The sequence below is a fragment of the Diuraphis noxia genome, unplaced genomic scaffold (genome assembly GCF_037042655.1).
Source record: "Diuraphis noxia isolate RWA-SAM2 unplaced genomic scaffold, SU_Dnox_SAM2 contig0004, whole genome shotgun sequence".
Lineage (NCBI taxonomy): Eukaryota > Metazoa > Arthropoda > Insecta > Hemiptera > Aphididae > Diuraphis > Diuraphis noxia.
Window position 1 is genome coordinate 18,622,258 of NW_028301714.1, and position 25,139 is coordinate 18,647,396.

Genomic DNA, 25,139 nt, shown 5'->3' on the forward strand with positions numbered 1-25,139 from the left:
TATTATATCACCCTGTTCTTTTTTTTTTTTTTTTGTATGTGGCACCGTCTCCGAGCACAATAAACAATATCAATATTATATAATGCGTACAATAATAATAATAACAATAAAAACGGTTTCCGGGGCGCGCGTGCCACCGGAACGACTATATATGTAGTGATATACATATCGATAAAGTGTACATAATATAATATATGTATTTTTCGGCGTAAAAAAAAGGCGATGCAACTCCTCGACACTTGACGATAAAATATACGATCGTCGTCTTGGATTTTTGGTGCTAAGCAGATCGATATAAAAAAAAACCTACTGCAGGACTTGCGACAGTTTGCAGTGTCTCTTGTAACATAGACGTCGCGTATGATAATATGTACGCGCCGTACAAGTGTACATAATACTATTATATATCCATCACAATACTTACTTTATGTACCTATATACGTATATATATATAACACACCTACGCGCTTTGACACCCGCTGACGAGGTCCGACTGGAGTATAATATTATTTATGTCTCGCGGCGTGTGTGCGTGTTTGTTCATCGTTTCCAATATTCTCTTATGGGTATTATACGCGTAGTCGTGTGTTTTATTGTCTGCCACCGTTGATTGACGTATTGAATGCGTATGCATTCTGTCAGTGTATATACAGCGTGCTCGCGCATGTTTGATATTCCTCGTGATGTCGTGTTGTCGTCGGCGCAGACGGCGAGTGAGTCTCAGTCTGAGTGTGTATAAATGTGGCATTGTTATAGCGTATCTTATGCACACATAGACAGACGACGATGACAACGATAATAATGATAATAATAATAATATTGTTACATTATTGTCTACTGCAGACTGCGACGTCCCAATACCGGCTTTTCAGTATTTTTATTTTCGCTTATCCTCCGTATACGATATGCGATCGCGTGTTTACGCAGGCGTACGGGTCACTGATAATCCAAATAGATAAAAGACATTTTGAAGGGGGGCTGCTCGTATTATGTATAATATATAGGGTACCCCAGCTACATATATAGATTTTAAGTACTACCACTGCTACAGAACAAACGCAAACGGTCTGTCGGGTCGCCGAGACAAATACGACGCCGCGACCGAAATCCCCTACTACTTTTATTATTATTATTTCGTTATTGTTATTTTATATGTTATTGTACTTACATTCATCCAAACATGTCGGCGCGTTATCATACGGTGTGGTAAGACGAGACGCACAGCGTACACACGCTTCGCTAAAAAAAATATGTACTATACATACATAATATTATATAGATAATGTATAAGGCATGGGAACTGCAGGTATTGTTCGTGGGTAGAGCGCATCTCCAAAGTTATGACGTTTGTTTTTATCGCGCGTAAACTAAATCCCCTATAATATCGTGTGCTGTTTTTTTCTTTTTCATACGACTCGCAAAAAAATAAAAACGAATATAATAACACGAGGATCATCGTGTGTGCGTGTCCGTTTTCTTTATTCCTTTTAGTGTTTCGCCCACTGTCGTCGGAACGGTTGCAGAACGTTAGCATTTTTAGAATTGCGCACGAGACTATATATTAAACAAGGACAATATATGTATAGTATTTTGTAAAAAAAAAAAATAATAATAATAATAATAATATATATTATAAAATAAACAAACACGTGGCTTATTGCAGCGGGCGTCGGCATAAATTTCACTTTGATTCGGCCGCGCACACCACACACGCGCATTCTTTCGACCGCGTAATTATTTGTGGACGCTGCATCCGATGCTGGCACATGTCGTGTCGTCGAATTCGCTGATTTGGTCGGATTTCGTTTGTGTTTTTTACTATATACTATATACACACGTTTATCGCACCGTCAAACGACTAGAGAGACTATCTGTCCGCCGCTGCTGCACACGTTATCGGATCGTGATAGTAATATTATGTAACGAGTCTTACAGAACTCTCAAGTAAATAATAATAATAATCGTAATAATAATAATTTTAATATTATTATTATAGGTGCGTATCATTGGATCGATATTGCGGCATGATTACGATCACGACTGAATTATCACGAGACGTGAAAATAGTTTAACGCACGTCGTTTCCGGTTGCAGGATATCTTTCGTCATATTTTATGTACCCTAAGATATAGTATAGCTCGTATAGGTACTTTTCCCACGATAGAACTCTAAATAATACCGCAATAAGTGCCTATACAATATATGTATGTATATAAGTAGATGTATTGCTGTGGCGGAGTGGCGAAAAAGCCCTCAACTCCCCAGAAATAATGCGATTTGCCGCAGGAGATTTACACAAAAGTGTTTTTGTTTTCCATAATATTGTATTTACAAAAAGCCAGCCGCCCCGCGCCGCGCGGCAGTAGTTTTGTGTCGATATCGTCGAGATCGATTAACCGGAGAGGAACGCGACAAAGATTTACGAGACCGATGAACCCGGCTGGCGATTGGCGATTATTAAAATTAGACTCAGTAGTTGATTAAAAACATAATATTATCTGTAAGAAAAACGAACGTAATTATCGTTGTTTTCAATATATTCTGAAAAGAATAATAATAATAATAATATCGGCTGCTGTTGTTGTCCGACGTCCGTATATATTGACGAAGGCACACACCGGTTTCATTATCGTTATTATTATTATAATTTTTTTTTTTACTTTACCATAAAAGTCCCGAAGCATAAAAACATACATAGTACAGTCTGTATAGGTACGCTGTATTGGACACAGTTCGTCGGCGAAACGAGTTCTTCCGATAATTAGCTCCGGCTTATTTTTCCTTTCATAAATATTAATAGAAAATTATATCTAGGTATATCGTATATACACAGGTGACTGCATTTTTTTCGCTTTTTGCGCGTCAGACGTCTTCGTCCTCATCGTTGTCCGGTACTTATTACCATGCATTATTCTTGATAATTATTAATTACAATATTTTCCGTCACGCATATTATATTCAATCAATGGATATAATATTTTTCGTCCCCCAAAATCGTACACGTCAAATAACGCCTCGGCTCTTATTGTGACCCGACTCGGTGTATATTATGTGTATAGTTTCCACCCGTGTGCAATATAACAGTATTATATTTTCTCTAGGTGGATTATTTTTTTTTCGTCCGATCTCTCGTGCGTGTTATTTTCGCCGGGCGCCGAAAATCCCGTACGGATCGCGTGTCATTGTGTATAAAACGTATCAACGCGCGCCGTGATTGTTTCAATAATCCCCTCGGATTATTATTATATATATAATTATTAATATTATTGTTATTGTTATTATAATACCTACACTTTCTCTATAATAATATTATAATAAAACAGTATGTTATATACCCGCGCTGACGGTCGCGTGAATAATGTCGTTCGACTACAATTTATTGTCGTTAAAAATATATGTAAAAAAAAACAAACAAGATAACTCGCACAATATTTTGAAACGGGATCGTAAATTTCGCTCGGAACGTTTTTCACCGACAATGCTATATGTGTAAGCTGCACTATGACACGCGTGTATTATTATATATGTAGGTATTACACGGTTGTACATATATAGCTATACGTATATTATATTATGATAATACACTCTCGCGTTTAATTTATCGTAATATATTATTATTATTATTTTTGAGTCGGCCGTCGGTGGTGGTGAATGGCAATTCGAGACTTCTGCCGTAGTATGGTCGTATTATGCACCTCACGCGGGTGGTTTCACGGCTGTGGTTTTCCATTTTATTGCCAGCGCCTCGTTAAACATTTCGTCGGAACCGAACAGCAGCAGTTGGTGACGGTGGTCGAATTCGCGTCGCATTAAATTTATATACACACATACATACATATTAATCATATTTTATAATGTAATGTATTAGCGATAATCCGTAAAAATGTCGTCGCTTTTCATGTCCTCGAGGCGAACGGTTGCGCGTCTTAACTGTGATGCGGACTTTCCGATCCAATCGATTATAATAACCGCTCGACGGTCTTGTGTATTTATGGGTACCTAACTTACTCGGCTGGGCAGACGGTTATTTTTCTCTTTAATATACATTTACAAAATATATACCAACGAGAAAATACGTGTTTCTAAATTAATATATAACGGCGGCTACGACGACGGACGAATATCCCTCGAACAAACACCGGTGGGAAATATTTACAAATATATATATTATATATATAATAATCGTCTCTTTTAATGATAACGGTCTTGAAATAAATTGTCGTCTATAAGCCGCGGGGTGATCCTCGTTTTATTCCGTCTATATACTCAATATATATTTAATATGTCTACGTCGACCTGCGATCATTTCTGAAAATATTATATAAAAGATGTGTTTAATTTTATTTTTTTAAACATTCATTAAAATATAATACAGAATGGTAGATAATAATATAATATAAAGTAAAACTCTTTTATATTTATACGTTATAACTGCGCAGTTACCCGACTGTCATTCTATAGGTGAGCGTATAGTTTATTCTTATATTATATTATATAGATTGAAACGAACCTTACGGTTTCAGAAATAACCGTTGGACCACAAAGATTTCAATAATAATATACGAGTAAATATAAACAACATCTCCATAATATATATTTGAACGCTCACCATACAAAATTACGACGTTATATGGAGTTTTATGTTATGTCATTCATTCTCGTGGAGTACGAAAAATTCATTGATTTAAGTATACAATAATGGCGGTCCTCAGTCATATATTGGTGATTTTTCAGACTTTCCCCCTTAAGTGCGTTTCAAGATGTAAAAAAAGTGTATAAAAAATTGTTTATCAATTGATTAGGTCAAACTCGTCGTACCTCACTGCTTTAAAGTTCTAAAACTTATTTTGTTCAGATAATCATAGTTTTCGCATTAATATCTCGTTATATAACCGTTTTATATGGAAAAAGTTATAGGTAGGTTTTCTTGTTGCATACAAATCAGCGCAATAATAGTAAAATACATGATTATGTTAAAGGGTTGCTTTAAACATGTGTAATGTGGGCAAGCCGCAAGGGCCCACCTATTCTCATTAATAGCATTAGGCTTTGGGATGGATTATATTATATTATTAATATAATATCGAAGACCTTAGAACATTCAAATTGGAAGGATATAAGGTGTACCTACTGTACCTACACGTAGAATAATTTTAATTTGTCAAAATATATTCTAATGACGCGATATTGATGTGGTTTAAATTGCTTATATAAAATATAGAAATGCATTTGTGATGTACATTATATACATATATAAGGTATGTGTTTATTATGTAATATACCGTAAATGGATAGGTAAGAAGATAAGTAGGTGAGGGTTAATTAACGAAGTAAGATAAGAACAATTTTTTGATCTTTCGTTATTAAAATTATTTGGTGTTTAGGTAATTTTTAAGTATTTGAAGCAACACATAGGCATACAATTGGTTATATTTATCGTTAGGTTAGGTTAAGTTAGGTTAGGAGGGTGTAGGGTGGAGGAGAGTTTAAAAGGCACTGCCAATTTTGTCATGAAGATTATAATGGTTTGGATGGTTATTTTTCGGAGTTTGAAAAGAGATTTATAATTTGAATATCCCTTAAAATTGCTTATTGTTTTCTGGTTAGCAAAATATTTTCTAAAGTAGTTGTTAACAAAACATATAAGTATATGAATAAACGTAACATCATAAAAAAATATAAAATAAAAATGTCTACATTCATATTTTTATAATTCAGCTATTAAATGTACGTTATTAATCAATATAGTGCAGAAGTATGGTCAATTCTTTCCTTGGTGTTATTATACCCATTGCGTATTACACGTTATTTATCGTTGTCGTTTTTTTTTTTTTTTGCTGTGTTTCTGCAGGACGTGGGTTGCCAGGAAGCCTGTTCGTTCCACGACTGGCACGGAGGGTCACAACATAGCCCCGTGGTAGAGGCCCGAGGCGAACGGGCCCTGACCATTGATTCAGGTACGCTGCGTTGGCCGCGGCCGGCTGACCTGCTCTCGCCGTCCGCACAACGTCTCGTGTATGTGATCATGCGGCGCCGGGACCCGGGAACCAGGCGCACGTGGTCCCAACTGGGCCAGACGCCCGGTTACAAGGCGCGCCTGCCCAAAACGACGGCACCGTGGACGGTTCGCGTGCTCGCAGTCTCGGCAGAGGGTCTGGTGACCATCTTCAGTCCGGCGCCGGTCACCCCCACGCCCGTCCTACGGGTTCCCGTTGAGTCCGTGGCCGCCAGGGCTGCAGCGTCCGTCGCCTCACCACAGTTGGACCTCGCAGCCGCCCCACCACCCACACTGTCGTCTCCTACGGCTGCCGCCGTTTTGCATGACCTCCGCGACGCCGACATCATCATCAGGAGCCTCGGTCGTGACCAGATCCTTGGTATCCGGTTACCGTTGGCTGCCAGGTCGGCGCCCCAGGAAGAATCTCTTCGCCTCATGGTGAGTAGAATTCATATAAACATCCATCTATATATCGATCTATCCCGTCTATTTATATATTAAATGTTTGGGCGTTTTCTCGATTTGGCAATGCCTCGGGCGATTCGATCTGTAAGGTGGAAATTTGTTGAAATGTCTGTGATGATTTGAGGTAATTTATTTTTTATTTTCCGCACTTGTTTACGACCCAGAATCTCCGTAACATTCAGTATTCGGTATACGCCTCGAGTAACAAATCGAAAGAGCGTGGATATATATATGAAAATATTTATACGATTTATCAAAAACCGTCTCTCTACGGGTATGCATATATAACATATATATGATGTCAGTCAGGGTGAACAAAAAAAAGCCAAAAATTACCCTTCGTCGTGGCAGTCTGTGCTTTGCATAATTTAGTAGTATATATATTATATAGAGCTTACCTAACGTCGCGAAAAGGACGTGGATTGATGAGAGAAAGAGATCCGAGCGGCGCGCGGCGACGACGGTATATATAATATTATTATGTTGTCCAGAATCTCTCTCTCGAATTGATGATGACTTACTGTGCACGAGGTAGAGCGTCGTATATCATACATACTCCGTGTCTATGATATGATATATATGTATTTTATATATTATAAGTACATATGTGTGTCATAAACGAAAATATGAATATTTGTTAGGCGGGGCACGTTGCTCGCTTCCATCCGTTGCCCCAAGAGGGTTCTCCGCTGTCGTTTCGCTCTCACACACGCATGCACTTACCGTATACGACGAATAACAATAATAATAATGATAATAATGATAACAATAAAAAACGGAAACTAAATAAACCCGCGTCCACTCGCCTGCAGCACTACACGACCATGCACACGAAGTGTTTGCGAACGATTCCCCGCGCGGATTCGTTTGACATTTTTTTCTTTGACTAGTATAAGCACCTATATATATTATTATATATCTATACGGGACATATACAGTTCGGAATTTGGTCGTTATTTTCGTTATTATTTTCCACTCTATCTACGCGACATAGAAACTTAAAAATATTGTATACAGAGTGATTCTTTTATCATACAACACTCATTATTTTAAAAACTATTGACTTTTTTCAATTTTTTTTTTTTCAAAATTTTAGTTCCATATTGTTCTAGAACTATATATTTTTTTTAATATTTTCACCCTTATATTTATCAGGTAAACCATTATCAACATCTGATTGTCAAATGACAACCTATACCTACTTAAAATGTCATAAACTAAAAAGGCTATTTTTTCAAAGAATTTTCACGTTTAAATTTTCAATTTTCGTTAATCCGTTTACAAGATATAGCCTCCCAAAGTTGGGTGGTGTTTGTGTACCTGTTTGTGTGTTATAGGTGTATGTTTGGTGGTATTTACACACGAACACCATATACGTGTTGTTTGATAAAAGAATCACCCTGTATATAATCACTTTCGAAGGAATTGTGCTTAAGCATGCGTATGTGTGTGTGAGTGAATTACTCTAAAATATTTTTGTCATCTCATCGTGCGTTCCGTTATGATGATAATAATAATAATAATAATAATAATATAATAATAATAATAATAGATACGCGTTTTAACGAACTAGAAAATTACGATTATTTAGTGTACGAGTGTGGAGGTGTTTTTTTCGTTTTGTTTGGCACGCAGCTCGTTAAAATTACGAAACAATAATCAGTATACACCAAACTCGTCGTTTTAATTTTTTTGTCTCAAATCCTTTCCTTGGACGACAATACAACAGTATCTTGCTATCCCAGCCACGGCTGCGACAACATCGCCGAAAGCTATCAATTAAGATTATGTGACAGTAATAAACAATACACATCCGTATAACCATTTCTATAACTCCATTTTCTATATCTATATGGTGAACCGCCTCCAAAAGTGAAGAATACCGTTGCGCGTCATAAATGTGTGATTAAAAAACATATATGTATATGAGACGTGGTGACCAATATTACTCGATGAAATTGCAAATCAAAATTAAACTTGAACATTTTTCGCTAGGTATTTGTTATTTTGAATTCAAAATTCGAAGTATGAAAAAATTGATTTAGAATAATTGTTTTATACGTCTGATATTTAGGTTAGAAAATACTTTAATGATAATTTTAAATAAAATATGATTTCCTAAACCTTTTATTTCAAACATAATAGGTTGCAACGGGAAACTAAGTCCCACATAAAAACGCCCATGACCTGTCGATCGATCGTTTCATTTAAATCTCAGAGGATATTATGTTATAATAATTATTGATGACATCAGTATATTTCGAGTGATCCAACGGATGGAATAAGTTTGACCTCTGTATACCGCTGCTGTTGCCGGTACGAAATCAAAAGACCGTCGCCGTGCCGGAGAATAAAAGCCGCTTCAATGTTTTTCACGCGAACCGGAAAATCGTTTGAAACACGATACATTATGATAAGATTATTATTGTTCTAACGCCATGTCGACTTCGTCATAGCTGCCGCCGCCGCTGCCTGTGATCGTATAATAATATAATAATACGTCATAATAAAATAATACGCCGCGTGAAGAGAATAAATTATATTCATAAAACGCGGGCGGACCGCGTGTCGACTTTGCTTGGAGACCGCGGGACAATAAAAAACGGTAAATTGAGTTGTAAATTTTTATAATAATAACGATAATAAAAATCCTCCGTAAACAGTGCCTCTAAAAGTCTAAAGTACCGCGCACATAACTACTATGCTTCGTCGGCACCTATATAGGTGTTTATATTATAATAAGATTATTGTTTTTCTTTTTTCACTTTCTCCTCGTTCGCAATGATTCCACGCAAGAGCAATATCGTCCTGTACAACAATAATATTATATTCTCTTGAATTAATTCGTCCTATGCCGGTACGATATAAATATAATATATATGTTTAATAATGCCCACGCAGCGCTATTTCATTATAATAATATTATGGTACAGATATATATATATATATATATATTTTAATATTATTATTAGTACTACTGTTGCTGTTATTATTTTAGTAGTTGTTTACTCTCGCCTGGGCTGTTGCGGGAAAACAAATAGGCTCATCTTCTGTGCATAATATATTTGTATAATATACACCCATAGTTGTGCGTGAGAAACTCGACACCTGCGATACACGCCAGCGTCAACACCGCCGCCGCCGCTGTTCCCCACGGCCGGCCGATAATAATATTAATAATTGGCTCGGTCTCGCACCCGGTTCACTCGAGTGCACCTCCCTCCATCGCCGAGCATTTAATATATATTATATGTATAATGCCTTACGCGAGTATAATATAATAATAATAATAATAATAATAATAATGGTAATATTAATATCGAGTGCGCGCGCGTATATTAATCTAATTAAAGCTTACACGTCCCGTAAACGTGTGCACAACATAAATATTCGCGTTCTAAATAATTGTACCAATCATCGTTATAGCACGTCACGCCGTGCCGGTCGAGTTCACTATAACTTATAGCCATATAGGTAGTAGTAGTCAGGTATATAATTATTACCTAGGTATGACGGAAAAAAAATACATAATATATAGTGATCGTTTTCTGAATTATTGTTAAATTAAAAAAAAATTCGACACTGCATTTTCGTTTCAGATGTTATATATAATCGTAAAGGTATAAATTCTTCTGGCCCCATCGCAATGTTCAAAAATCTTTATTTTTTCTGTGCCAATAATTGTACCATAATAATTATTGTACCTTGTTTAGCCATCGTCTGACCAATAATAATAATAGAGTTATGTGCATTTAAGTATATAACATCATATATACTTATTACTTATATAATTTACGGTATAAATATATATATATAAATACTTGTAGTTTAGTCGCATTATATGAACCCAATCGAAAATTGTTTTTTTTTTCCAAATTTTCAGTGTGACCCTTAGCATAGTATTAATATATTATTATTATATTGGTTAAGGTTAAAATTCCGTGCCTGTGGTGGGAAAGGGTAGGCTGCAAAGTTTACGCCAACACTTCGATCCCTTATTTGTTATAACGATAGTTTACACAGTGCTTTCGCCGTTTCGTTGTCGATTAAATATTATTAGCCGAAATGTATATCCGAGAACAATATTATAATAATATATGTACAGGAATAAGCACCGAAGCAGTGATTGTATATTATAATCGGGGCCACGTATCGACTTGTGCTACTATAGTATACAATTTGCCAATCGTGACAAAATCCCATGTGCAAATTATTATATTATTATGTTTTGGAAAACTAAAAGTATCTAAAGTATCTCGCTATTCTAAAATAGTAATATAATGCCATGCTAACTACAATCGCAACCAACACTTCTTAATACTGGAAATGTTTATAAACTATAATATTATGGTATGCCATATTATGCATGCTAATAAATTATGTAAAATGTACAGTTAACAAATCTCCTGCAGAGAGTGGACTAATGGCCACCAAGTCTTGGTCCTGCTGTGGCCTCTTAACCTACTGCAAGGGTATATATCCCGAGTACTTGATATTATATAAGTATTAAGTATAATATTTAGAAAACGAAAATCCCGATTTTTTTTTGATTTTTCACTCATATCGTGGGTAAAAATATAATACACAATAACAATAACACGTGCGGAGGAGTAAAATAAACGACCTTCGTGCGATGAGTGCTCCCCGACGATCCTCCTCGGCGATTTCGACGGGCGCCACTTCGGTCGGCCGCCAAATACGCGTGTTATCTGATCGGACGAGGGTGAGAGAAAAATAAAACGCGTCAACGGGCCGGTTATTGATTACGATTTTTTATACGTATACAGAAATGTATGTATATATTCATATATATATCGTACATAGATACTATCTTCGGCCAACACCCATGCACGCACGCACGCACGCCACCCCCGGCAGCGTGTCCAAACATTTGTGTATCCCATTAAAAAAATATGTCTCGAACGATCGAAAAACATTTTACGATAATTCATTAAAACCCTCTGATCGCATTTGCGTATATACACGTATAAGTGTTTATGTGCCTAAAGTAAATGAAGAGGATAAAATTCTGAAAAAAAAAACCGTTTACAATACCGTAAAAAAACGATGAAAAGAATATTTTATACAAAATATAATATTATCACTCTCCCTTGTATAATGTATAAATAATAATAAATATTCGGAAGAAATAACTATTCGGTGTCTCGTATGTTTCATGCGTGTTAAGCGAAGCAGAGCCGACGAGGAAAATATGTGAATTTCGGTTTCAATAAGAAATAAGACAATATGTCTATTGAAATTTAATAAAATTTTGACTAAATGCTCATCGCACTTAATCCGAATCGCGACAGCCTTCGCCCGAATAATTGTTGAAATCGTTTTTTACGTTCGTTCTATAAATTACCTATAATATGTCTAAAACCTGCCTGAACCATTTTTTCGATTTTGTTTTCTTTCGAGGCTAAGTACTCACGCACAATATCATAATAAATTACCTAACAAATATTTTCATAAGAATATATAAAGTCAACTTCTCAATCGTATTAAAAAAAAATAATAAACAGTCATGAGGCTTAAAAAGTGTAAAGTTAAACCAACGTTTTTGTTAAACGCGTCCAGTACTCAGCACCGTTGCATTATATTTTCTTATTATTTCGATTCAACGTTGAATTTACTAGTCGCGTGCACTTTATTATTATGTGACTTGATTTTTCGCAGATTTTATAAATTCAACAAGTAAATATTATATAATAATTTAGGTACATAATATAATTAAAACAACATTTATTTTACGCGTTGAAAGGCATTTATGTTGCGATAATAATATAACAATGAAATATTGTGGACGTGGCATTTGAATCTAATGTTTTTGCTGGAAATTAGTTATAACCTGTGAGTTATTTTTATTATACATTTATACGTTATAGTGTACGTGTGAGAACACACGCGCACGAAAACCACCATTGATTTCGTTTACCGACAGTACCTCTAACCCACCTTCACCACCGTTCACCCACATCGCTGTATGGATTCGAAACTACCCAGGACGTTTCAGCAATACAATACAGTCGATGTTTTATTCATATCCTATCAACTTCCCCGAGTATTATTATTTATTATTATTATTATTATTATTACCTTCATAAAAAATGCTGCAGGCGACGTGGATTTTGGCAATTTGAACCATTTGGGAATAAATTTGCTAGGACGTGGTGTCAGGGGTCCTCTGACTTTTACGTTTTGGAGTAAGGGTCTTAGGGATGTAGCCTCGGGTGGTGATGGTGCGGGTAGAGGTCTCACCGATGTTACATTTGTGATTCAATAACATTTAACGACTCTTGGTTTTACGAGTTTGGAAACTGTATAATAAAATCACCACTAAACCCGAGTTTGTGTGTGTATGTCGAAACCAATTTGAATCCGTCTTCAAGATTTTCAATGATAATTACCAACTACAAATAAGTTATTGTGGACAGCTGGTAAACGAAAGAATACCATGTATATATATGCATGATTAATCACCGATGTAAGGGTTAATAATTGGCGTAAGACAAAAAACAACTCAGGATTAACGATAATGTTTCCAATCAAGGTTTAGTGTGTAGCGTACCACGGTACCCTTTTAATCGAAACGAATAGTTACCGTATATTTATAACGTTGTTATTTAGACCACCCGCTTATGCCGTTTATAACATACGAAAGCACTAAATCTAATATAACGTGATTTGTTGTACTGAAAATTTTTTGTAGTGCTATACAATTATATATAACATTTTAATATTCTAATATATGTATTATTCCCATTTTAATCATACGTCATTGACTAGTATAACTAATGGAAATATGTTGCAGGTAACTACATAGTTATATAGCTATTATTAGTTTTATTAATTATTCATTACCTAATCTTGTATAGTGTACGTCACGCATAGGCATAAGTTTCTATAGAAATGTTTCTTGTGGTGAAGTGGGCATCAATAAGTCGTTCATCGTATAATAAAGTTTTAAATAATGTATATGATGGAATATGATGATATTGCATATATTATGTGATTTAAAAAAGTCATGAATGAGATATGTCTCATCTTCTCTCCTTATTGCTTTTATTACCCACTCCTTAACCTGCAATTATTTAAGAAGCGAGTCCCTCACAGTCTCACTCTTATGACGAGACTCGCCAATAAATACCCGTCATTATTCCTCCGGCTTAGGTTTTTAATCTTGTACATCTATCGTATTATCAAATAATTGTTATTATTAAAATATACATTATACTTACGCTATTATATTGTCTCTGTGTACCTTATTGGGCTCATCCCCTTTGTTACAATATATATAACTGTTCAATCTGGAAGAAGCCCTAAGTCCCCAGCCAAGCAACATTGAAAAATTAATCAGTTATTTAAAACAAACTAAACTATATCAAATTATTTAACCTAGATATATCTCAATCCTTTTTGTTCATATTATTACCTTTGTTTTGTATATATTATTGTTAATGATTCATTCTTGTGTAAAAAAATATTAATGTTAAAGGCCAATAACCATTGTTGTTGAGGTTCATTTAAAAAAAAAATAAAAAAATATATATAACCTTATGCATTATATCTATTATCTTTTTCAGGGCGATGACGAGCCGTCGGATACTTCGGAAGTTTGGAACCTGCGTGAAGTGTCGATGATCCATCAAAAGGTATTGGTGATCGCTGAGGTGGCGTGGGACGCTCGGCAAGTGCACCGTCCCGCTTACTTGGTCACGTGGGAGATCGACGGTGGCGGCCTGAAGGGCAACCTGTTCACGGATACCACGTGCGTTACACTGTCCCTGTGGCCAGACACCGCATACCTCATACAGGTCAGTAAACTATCGAGCACAATCGTACGTTAATTGCGGGCGCCTTGCAATGACAATGACAATATAATATCATAATAATAATTATTAATATATTACAAAATATTAAGTCGACTCTGTGAGGACAGAGTCCGATCCATGCGTTTGAATACCGACTGTCGTTTCGTTATACGTATGTTCGTTGTTATTACATACAACGTACAAAATGTATAATACAATATATAGTATACTATGTGTTTAGTATGTACCAATTGTACCTATATATTGTATACAAAGTCTGTTTTACTTACAATATGTGCCTACATTGACTATATTTATACTATATAAGGACATAAGGTAGTGACTTTAGGAAAAACAAAACGACAGTCATAATATTGTATACATAATATATAATATAAGGATATTTTCGGTTTCAAAACTTTAAAATTTAAATACCCACCACCGTTTACCGTTATCGATTTTACGGCCTTCTTGGTATATATATTATAATATCAAAACCTATTTTATATTAGCATTGCAAATATAAATGTAATTGTCTCTACATACACGTTAATAGAGCAGTGTGTATAATAAGTGTCCCGTACTGTATATATTTTAATATATATAATATGTGCACACACTTACGCGTAAATTATGGAGTTGGAATATTTAATAACATATATATATAGACATAAAGATGAGTAAGATTCTTGAAGGTGAATTTAAAATTATGATTGAATTCGGTTTTAAATTTAAATTATCGATTCTCTAAACGGCAACCTAGTGTCAAAATGAGTTTACTGCCGACTCCAATTCAAGTTTTGAAGATTTAATGTATCGCGATTATCACAGCCGCTATATATTTACAGTAGAAACTTTCAGATATTTCTTATTTCAATAACACAAATCGCACAAGTCGTGATGTCGAATTCCGAGCGTTTCGCGTCTTTCCGAATGATTTAAAATCAAATATAAAATTATTGTGCTTAAATATTACATTTTAGTGAACTCACAGACCTGAAAACAGTGTGTAATGTAGCTGTACCGCAGTAACCAAACGAACGATCATTACAGATCATTAATGCACTCAATGTTCCCCAAGAGGGGGGAGTAGAGCGTCGACTTCATAGACGTTATTTTACATGTACACACGTCACACATACGCACATCACAACACACACAATTCACGTCCGTAAAAGCCGGAAGTGGAGGTTTACCAGATGCCTCGTGGTGCATTGGATGTGTAGGGGCCATGAATAGACTAGTCTCTGAGTGTACCACACTGAAAATGCACGTCATTATCGCTCTTTAACGACTATACACGACTATGACGACGGCGAAGAGGGCGCACTGCAGACCGCGTTCGTTTGGGAAGCTATTGTCAGCGACGACCGACCAGATAAAAAGATATTTGCCGGAAAGAGTTAATCGATGTTGACGTCGGTGGCCACGCGACCGACTGAAACAGGATATCGGTGGCGGGTCACGAACGGTTCACCACCCAAAGGCCATAATAATAATAAATCGTCCGGGAGTTCCGCCTTCGCGGTCCGTTATGATAGCGCGTATTTTGTACAAGTAGGTACCTAGACGTATTTATAATATAATATGCGGCACTATATATAATTTATCGATGGAGAATGAAAATATAAAAACTAAGAAGGAGATGTGAAAAAAATCACACAAACATAGCTTGGAGAACAATTTATTTATTTACGTCTGATATATTATATATATAATTCTTTCTGGTGGCGGCTGATAAGAATGAGAACCGTATTTTACATTATATTATATACTTACTGTATAATAATAATAATAATAATAATATGATATTATGGGATACAATATTATATGTTCAGTACATTGCCACGTATATAATAATATGAAACATTGTATTATATCATGACCCGCATAGAAAAAGCAATTGCCAGTGATAACGCGCCCAAACGCGCTATATATTATTATTATTATTATTGTGAGCCGTCTCGTACACACATACACGCACGTAAAACGCGTATGTAGTAGTACAGCCCCGGGTTTGCAATTCAACTTTATATGCTATTATTATTATACGTATATGGGACATCGCGTTTCGATTTGGGACCGAAAAAAAACCACTTAATGGTTTCCGGCGGCACGATCCGAACGATTTTCGACTGGGCTGCTGCAGGACATGATGATTTTGAATCGACGCCGACGGGATAATATTGAATTATTACAGAGCCGTTACGACATTGTTGTGTATATTCGTATTATATATTTTTATAGAACATCAACGGTACCTATAATCATAATACACCATATATAATATTACGATAGTTATTCGACTGAATGTGTTATTATTGAAGTAAAAAAATATAACGCACTGCGCTCTTTTATGCCTTACTATAAATTATTATGTAATATTAAATAGATATAATATTTTAGGTACGTCACAAAAATTATTCAAAGTCGATCGCAGACTATACGTCAAACGTCGCGCACGTTATTGATTTCCGTGTTATATATTATGGGTGAATGCTGATCCCATTAATAAAGTGACGACCACCATGCGGTTTGTCTTTCGACTTGATTAAAAGATTTTGCAAATTTTGCCAAGATTTTGCAAAATTTGGTTGGCAAAAAGTATATGCGAACACTGAAAATATTATTTTAAACTTTAAAACCAGAAACCGACTGAATGGACATAGAAAAAGAAAAATCAATTATCTGGCATTAGATAAAAAAATTTATTTTAAATTCATTATTTAAACGGTATCTATCAGTTGCGTATCTAGGAGGCGTAGGGAGTTATGACCTCCCGAAAATTAATAACTTGTAACTATAAATATTCACTAACAAATCTTTTGCAGGTAAAATTTGTCAATATCTTTTTAATCCGCCTCCCTCCCCCCCCCCCCCAAAAAAAAAACGAATAAATAAATAAAAAAATTCTGAATACGGCACTCCTACCTATATATATATAATAATAATAATATTTATAGACTATAATTTTGATATGGATTTGATTCTTTATATTAAAAACATTATGTATAAAGCGAATAAGTTTTTTAATTTTGAAAGTTATAGGTTAGGTCAATTGGAACAATATATAATACTATCGGTATTTACCTGGGACCAAACTTTGTCCTCTATTATAATTTATAATATATTAATATCAAGTATCGATTGTACTTAGCGTGTATCCGAGCGTCTACATATAGTTATAACAATATCATTCTATTCGTTCGCGGTGGTCGTACAAAAGGAGCGATTTGTCATTTTCAAAGACAACGAGACGACGAAACGAAACACGTGATGTGATGGAAACAAAAGGTGATAATGACGCATCAGATATGAATAAGATATGGAGATAACATTGTCATGACTCTAGGACGTGTGTAATTATTACGAGTGCCCCGTCGAAACATCACATTAATTATACACATGTAATAAATACATAATAATATTATTATTGTTGTATTAAACAGCCACGTTATTAATTGACGGTAACAAAATGCATTTTAATGCGAATCCCCGCCTCCGTAGACATATCCATAATATAATATTACATTTCAAAAGACGGATGACCCACCGGCGAGCGATGTATTTTTTTTAATACCTTCAAACACGAAGCTTCTTCATTCCCGTCTTCAGAGCAATATAGTAGTTAATAATAATAATTATCGTTATTATTTTAATACAACGTTTCCTCGGCGCATCAACCATACTTTATATTTATGCATAATATTATACTATAGGTATACGTGTACTTATAACTTGTATATTGTATATTGTACGTTACTATTACTCCTCCTCCACTCCGACGTGTGATATTTCGAAAACTTGTTTTCTTATTTTCGTTCTCGTCACACACGTAAACCTATATAGGTACCTTAAACCGTTGGTATATACGTCATGCGTGAGTTTTGTGCAAACGGTCGTCTTTAAAATGTTTTTATAGTAATATAAATACCTCAGCGCTGACGCGCTGTGCGCCATACACGCGCATAATATAATATATACTTTGACGATCTGCTCTTTTCCTTCCGTTTCCGCGGACTGAAATCCCCTGACGTCTGAGGCCGACAGCGTATACAGGCTGTTATAGATCATGTCGACGAGCGCGGTTACAATAATTAAACTCTATTATTAAATTGTTGATCTCCGAGTGCGGTAAATCAATCGGATAATAACAGGTTGGCCGACGGACGGAAAAACAACATCGATCGCACGACGAATACAACGTGCCGGCGCTCCGTAGGTGGTATATAGACTGATATGGAGAAATCATTAGGAGAATGGATTTATAACGAACGGCGCTCATAGATACAGTCAATACAGAGAAAATATTATATGATGTATGGAGTATTTAATATAGTGTCGATTGCAGCTGGGATATTGACGAATATAATATTATGGTGTATCGTCGCCAAATAGGTGCAGTAATATTAATTATCGAATATAAAAATCATTTTTGAATTTGGAAAATTTTCATCCGATTGCAGAACTAACACCCACACAAATCATATACAAGTAATACAATTGTTTAAATATCCAAGTTCAAAATAGTATTTCATTCACAGTTATAGGTACAAAATTATATACTATAGTGTAATAATACTAGCATTATTTTATATCTATTTATGTGTATCGGTATAATTTTAAAATTCTTACATACTCATACTACGATTGTATTATAATATTTTTTTTTAATAATTATGTACCTAATATAATTTTATTGTATTATTTATGAAATATGCAAACATAAAACAAAAAAAACCGAATTACAGAATCTACGCATTACGATACATGGACACAAATATCTTCTAACAATAATATTATAAATTTATAATAGTATAGGCTGGCGGATATAGGAAGACATTGCAGCTGATGTGCAACACTCTGGATACGAAATACGTATATCACGTCATGCCCATATTCATTATTACTTATAATCTACTCTCGCGAGTCGTGATCGTATCATACCGAACGACGTTCAACGTCTCTATGATAAATGTTGTTTTTCAGCAGTACAATATATTATCTACTTATTACTATTGGACCGGAGTTTTAATTCATTTGTGCAAGGCAGACCCATTGCAGTAATAGGTTTTGTACGATCGATCGTTTATCGCCGCCGCCGATAACGAGAATCGTAAACGGCTGAGGGTGACACGAAAACGCGTACCCTCCAAGTTTACGATGACGACGTCTTCTCGTAATATATATTATATTATATTATAATATGCATATATATATATATATATATATACATTATTTTCTGACCATTGCGCAAGCATTGATTACTCGGTAGTCGGCACAAGATTACTTTACGGCCATATCTGATCATATATATGTATATACACAATGTGTGCGTGCGCATTAACTTACACGTGGTATATGTATATATTATATTAAAATATACGAAATAATGCGTTTCTATATTTTAGCCAAGGGGTCGGGTGGACAAAGACATTATGCGTGGAGCAAAAAAAAAAATATAAACGCGCATTGTAATGCCATTACATTATTGTCATGCTATTTCGTTCTGATTCGCTTTGTTCGTGTCTGAACCGCATTATTCATGTGACTAGATAAGTTCGCGTTTCTAGCCGATTCCCTGTCAACCCCCGCAAATGACGTTTTCCGTCACGCGCGCTTACAATATTATACGCACTATATAGTAGCCGATGAGGGAGAAATTAATAAATTATTCATTTCCAACAGCTGTTTATCACTTGAGCATTCCGGTGACGTTTATAATATATTTATTCTACTCGGCGTGCATTGCGGGGGCGAGTGACCGAATGTGGTATATATTATATCTATACCACCTATTACCTACCACTCGCGGTAAACCGTCCGTCGTCCACACAATATCATTATATTAGTGTATTAGGTTATGCCAACATTGCGTATGTATCTATTTATGCGGGCTAGATGACACGCACACACCCCCGCTTCATACAACAATAATAATAAGATATTATTTATAAAATCATAACTGAACGCGATTTACATTCCGGTGTGTCCGTGACAAATAGCTGACGTGCCAAACTTCATCGCGATGAAACGACCTATCTGTCTGCACACAATTCGAGTGGCATGTCTAATAGGGATAGTTGAAAATTAAATAAGTACATAATATTATAATATTACTATATATTATGTTATTTAAAGTTTAAACGTTAACTATATTCTATACACAGTGTGTAACCTATTATAGTATTAATAATGTAGTTAAAGGTGGTCTGCCGGTTTGAAACGACCATAATATTGTTATATTATATTGATCTGGTGCCGTTCGAGAAATAACAATTTGTATGTTTTAATAATAATATATTTTTTTTATGATCGTCGTCGACGCTGAAGCGACGAGATTGTTCTGCCAACGGCTATATGAGATGATGGAAAATTGTAATATTTTATTCACCGCTCGCGATGTTTGTTCGTTCTTGTTTTGTACGACAAAAAAAATATTAAATCCTTATTTCAATTTTCTGTATCATAAAATAATATGTCATTTTTGATTTTAAACGTAATATTAATATAAAGTAGTATTAATATCCGGAAAAATTATAGGACGATACCCTTATAACAACTTGTATACAACAATGACAACCACATTTCGGATTTATTGACTATTATCAATTGACATAATATTATTTTAATATAATTACCGTTTAAAGGTAACTACGCGTTATGTAACGTTCTTTTGTTGTTATTGTTGTTATTCAAGGAGTTAGGACACTTGGAAATTATTATTATTATAATAATCGTTATGGAAACTCTTATTATTGTTGCGTTTAACAAAAGTCTTTCGGAGATTTTTCTTTCTAACCCCAAGTTATAAAATATATTTTGTTCGAATGAAATTTATTTTTCGCTGCAACGAATTGCACTTGACAAATGTAGGTCAGGTCACATTGCAGACTATTGTGTTTAGACAGAGCTGCCACAAAAATTTTGAGGAGCACCTGAACTAAACGCTGCACGCTACTTGAAAAACGTCATTTATCATGTTTATCGCAAAATTGTTTTTTCGTTTCTCCGGTTTATTAAACGATATATATATATATATATATATATACCTTATACCTAGTTCTAGGGTTTTTCGTGCGAAAACGTTTATACAAGCTGTTGTTAGATAATAAATGATTTACCTTATAAGAGAAAAAAATACTAGGTAGGTGAAGTACATGTCCAAACACTGAAAATAATGTGAACGGGATGGAAAAAAAAAAATTGAAAACAATAATTCGATGAACAGGGTGAAATTAGTGTCATTTCGTAAACGTCTGTACTTTATAAAACGACCGACGAACTCGATACGTCACTCGAACATTAATCGAATCGAAAGAAATAATCTACCAGTAACTGCGAGTGTAAAATATATTTTCTATGAAAGATTTTGAAGATCGTTGATAATTTTTCTAGACTATTGTGAAAGTCGATGTTTGAATTTGAATACATAGCTGCTTAATTAAAATCTAGAACTTTTAAAACTTAGAAATCAGAATATAAGTTTAGATATTTTTAACACGATTAATTGGAATACATTAAATTATTTACCATCAAAAAATTTATAGGAGATGTTGATAACAATTATTCAGTATAATTTATTTTCAAAATTTCAAACATAACTGATAAATATGAATTTTATTCGACGGGCACTGCAGGATTTTGGGTGAGGTCTAAGACCTTCCATATTTGCACCAATAATAATAATATTATTTGGACATTATGAAACAGGTAAATCTGTACAATACAACACGTCCCGCTATTTATGGTAATATAATAATCATACAATTATATTCGTCATGCGCACCTATGATGTGTTATTATTATTTCTCTGACTCGCGCACCTACCGCAGTGGCGACGTCTAGGACCCATAGTCGTATTATCGCGGTATTTATAGAATTTTAATTTCGTGGTCGACCAGCAGCAGCAGCAGCAGCAGCTATTATAACAGTGGCGGCGGCGGGGCTGACAGAGACAATTTAATTACATTGTCACGGAGACGTGAGCGTTGTGCGTGCGTGTGCATACGGATTTGTGTGTGTTTTCGGGTATGGCCAAACTCGCACACTCGCATACACACACACACACACACACACACACACAGTACACACCATAAGGTCACCGAGACCCGAAACATAGATAGGACCGAGAATGAGGACACGGCGCGGGGGTGGCGAGTGGCGAAGATACAAACAGTTAGGAGCGGTGGCGACGGCTGTGGGGGGAGGGGGGCTGGAAATGCAATTTAACTTTAATGAACCACCGCGACGGCTTAAGGGACTCGCTGATGGGCTCGGAATCTAATTTAAATGTACGGCGCGCTGCGCAGATACAGTCCGTTGCCCGTCCACGCGATGTACATTTTATGCAAGTATGTGTATATATATGTGCATTGTATATATTATACTATAGTATATACGTATATTTATTATGTATATTTACAGTATATATACATATATTCATTATTATGTATATATGATAGTATATATATACTGCACGGGCGCTCTTTGACATTAATTTACTTTATTCCGTTACGTTAATTAGTAGCTTTTATTTCACTAAGCGCCAACAACGCCGAGCTAAATATTCTTACCGATCGTACATAATATTATATTTTATAGAATATATAACATTGTTTAGTAATAATACTCGTACGAATAAAGTATTTATATAATATCATTAGATTGTATATAACATTTTACCGGTGAGGCACCGCGTGTAATACGGTTGAAGGCTGATAGGTACTGATTATACTCCTATATATCACCGTCGGCTGCTGAGCGTATATAATATCGTAACAATACCTACTATTTAAGCTTTTTCGAAAATTAATCGCATTCACGCTACTTACGGGAGGAGAAAAAATAAAAAGGAATAAAAAGAAAACTGACACTGTGCGCCGTTCCCATTTTCCCTATTAATTTTGTTTCGCGAGCGAAAAGCACTTAAAGCCAGTCGAAATCTTCCACCAAACGCGCAAAATAAATAAAAGTATTCACGCGATAAGAAAAGGTTTTACTTTATGTTTGTTTAATGAAGCGGCGCTGCTATTTACGCCATTATTATTATTATTGTTATTATCGGATGAGTTTCGCTCTCTTTTAAACTCCAATACAATAATACTAATAATAATAATAATAATAATGCATAATAGACCGATGTACGCGTCGTAAAAGTCGTGTAATGACTGATGTCAAATTATAATACGTCGTCGGTGTTGAGCTCCAAATTAGCATCGGTAAATTCGTCGTCGATGTTTAAGATTTCGAATCATTCAAAACGGCAGAGACGAAGACAACGTTTCGAGCACGGTAAGTCTCGTTTTCACGTTTTTCAGTACCGCTGGGACTCTGTCGCGGAATGCGAATTCCCAGGCGATGACAGGTCAAACAAATAAGAGTATATAGGACATTGTTTTTACTCTACCCTGACGTCGAATACTCGTTTTTCTGAAGTCAATAAATCCAGACTAAGAACTACCGCGAGGCGCTGGCATGAGACATATTATACTTATATATATGTGCAATACATAATATATACCTATGCTGCATGTATAGGTATATAGTGTGTGTTTAAGGAAAAAAAAAATGAAACAAATAGACGACTCGGCGTTGACGTTAGCCGACGATGTATGTAAAGACGACCTTATGTTATATTATGTATTACCGCAGCAATCGGTCGTGCGAGTTTACCGATGCGGTAAAGTATAAAAAACTGATTCACAAGACAAGTGTATATTGTATACATTTATTTTAAATCCACGTATTTCTTACTATAGAACCATGTGACAAAATATTACAGTATTTAAAAAAAAAAAATGTTTTCATATATTGGTGGATCGCTATCGGTATCTAAAATATCAACCGCTTAAAATAATCAATCACTATCTGCAGATCACAATTTTCGGAAGTTGGTTTATACATAATATCATACTGCATATTATTGCCTTCACGGATGATATCATTATTTATATTATGGTCATTGTTATAATATACTGTATATCTGATAAAGTGATAATATATACTGATCGAAAAACCGTCTTGAACACGATAAAATGCATATTATTCGAACGCCGCGATTAACGGTTAGGCGTTAAATCATAGCTCGTATAGGCTCGTCAAATTATCATATAATATTTCAGATATATATATATATATATATAAATAAGTATACCTTTTATGGGTCTCGATAGTGATGATGCGGCGAGAAAAGGTTTTCCAGGTCGTCCATGAAAACCGTGCGAGTGGAACGGCCGCCGCCGCGTGGGAACAACACCACAATAATATTATCGTACCTATATACTAATTACTGCAGTGTACGGTCGGCGGCTTCTTTTCGTTTTTTGGATGTCTAAGGAGACATCCGACCCCTTGGTCGCACCCGCCGCGCATTCTTACACGTCGCAGGGCCCAAATAATATTTAGTTTCCCGATGATGTACCTAACATGACGACGACGGTTTTCCGATACGCGTATATATAGATCGGTACGCATCATATGCGGTGGTTCGTTGTGTTATTTATTATAATCGTCGTCGTGGTCGTCGGGGAATAAAACGGAAGTAGGTCGCCGGCGGATAATCGTTGGTGTGTGTAAAGAAAACGAGGTGTTCTGTGCTCACGTACTGTACCGGACGTTCAAAGAGGAATGCAGCCTATACCTACGTATATATTCATATTATAATGATACGATAATTGTACGATCGGTAGCCGGGACGATTGTGAAGTTCGTATCGATAGTAATAATAATGTGGTTAATACAAATATATCACTGCCGTGTGCGAGTGTCGGCGGCAATACGTATAATTTATAGGAATCCGGAACGATAAAAAACTATCTATCAATTACTATAATCGCTGATCATAGGTGCAGCAGGTACGC

At 35.4% G+C, this 25,139-nt stretch overlaps 1 protein-coding gene across 1 annotated transcript in view; it reads left to right on the plus strand.

Annotated features, from left to right (window-relative positions):
• fend (forked end) overlaps window positions 1–25,139 on the plus strand; it is a 119,941-nt gene that overhangs the window by 82,334 nt on the left and 12,468 nt on the right. Inside the window, exons 4-5 of the mRNA XM_089226660.1 lie at window positions 5,852–6,436; window positions 14,050–14,280. Coding sequence (XP_089082786.1) covers window positions 5,852–6,436; window positions 14,050–14,280 — 816 coding nt within the window. The remainder of the gene's footprint in view (window positions 1–5,851; window positions 6,437–14,049; window positions 14,281–25,139) is intronic.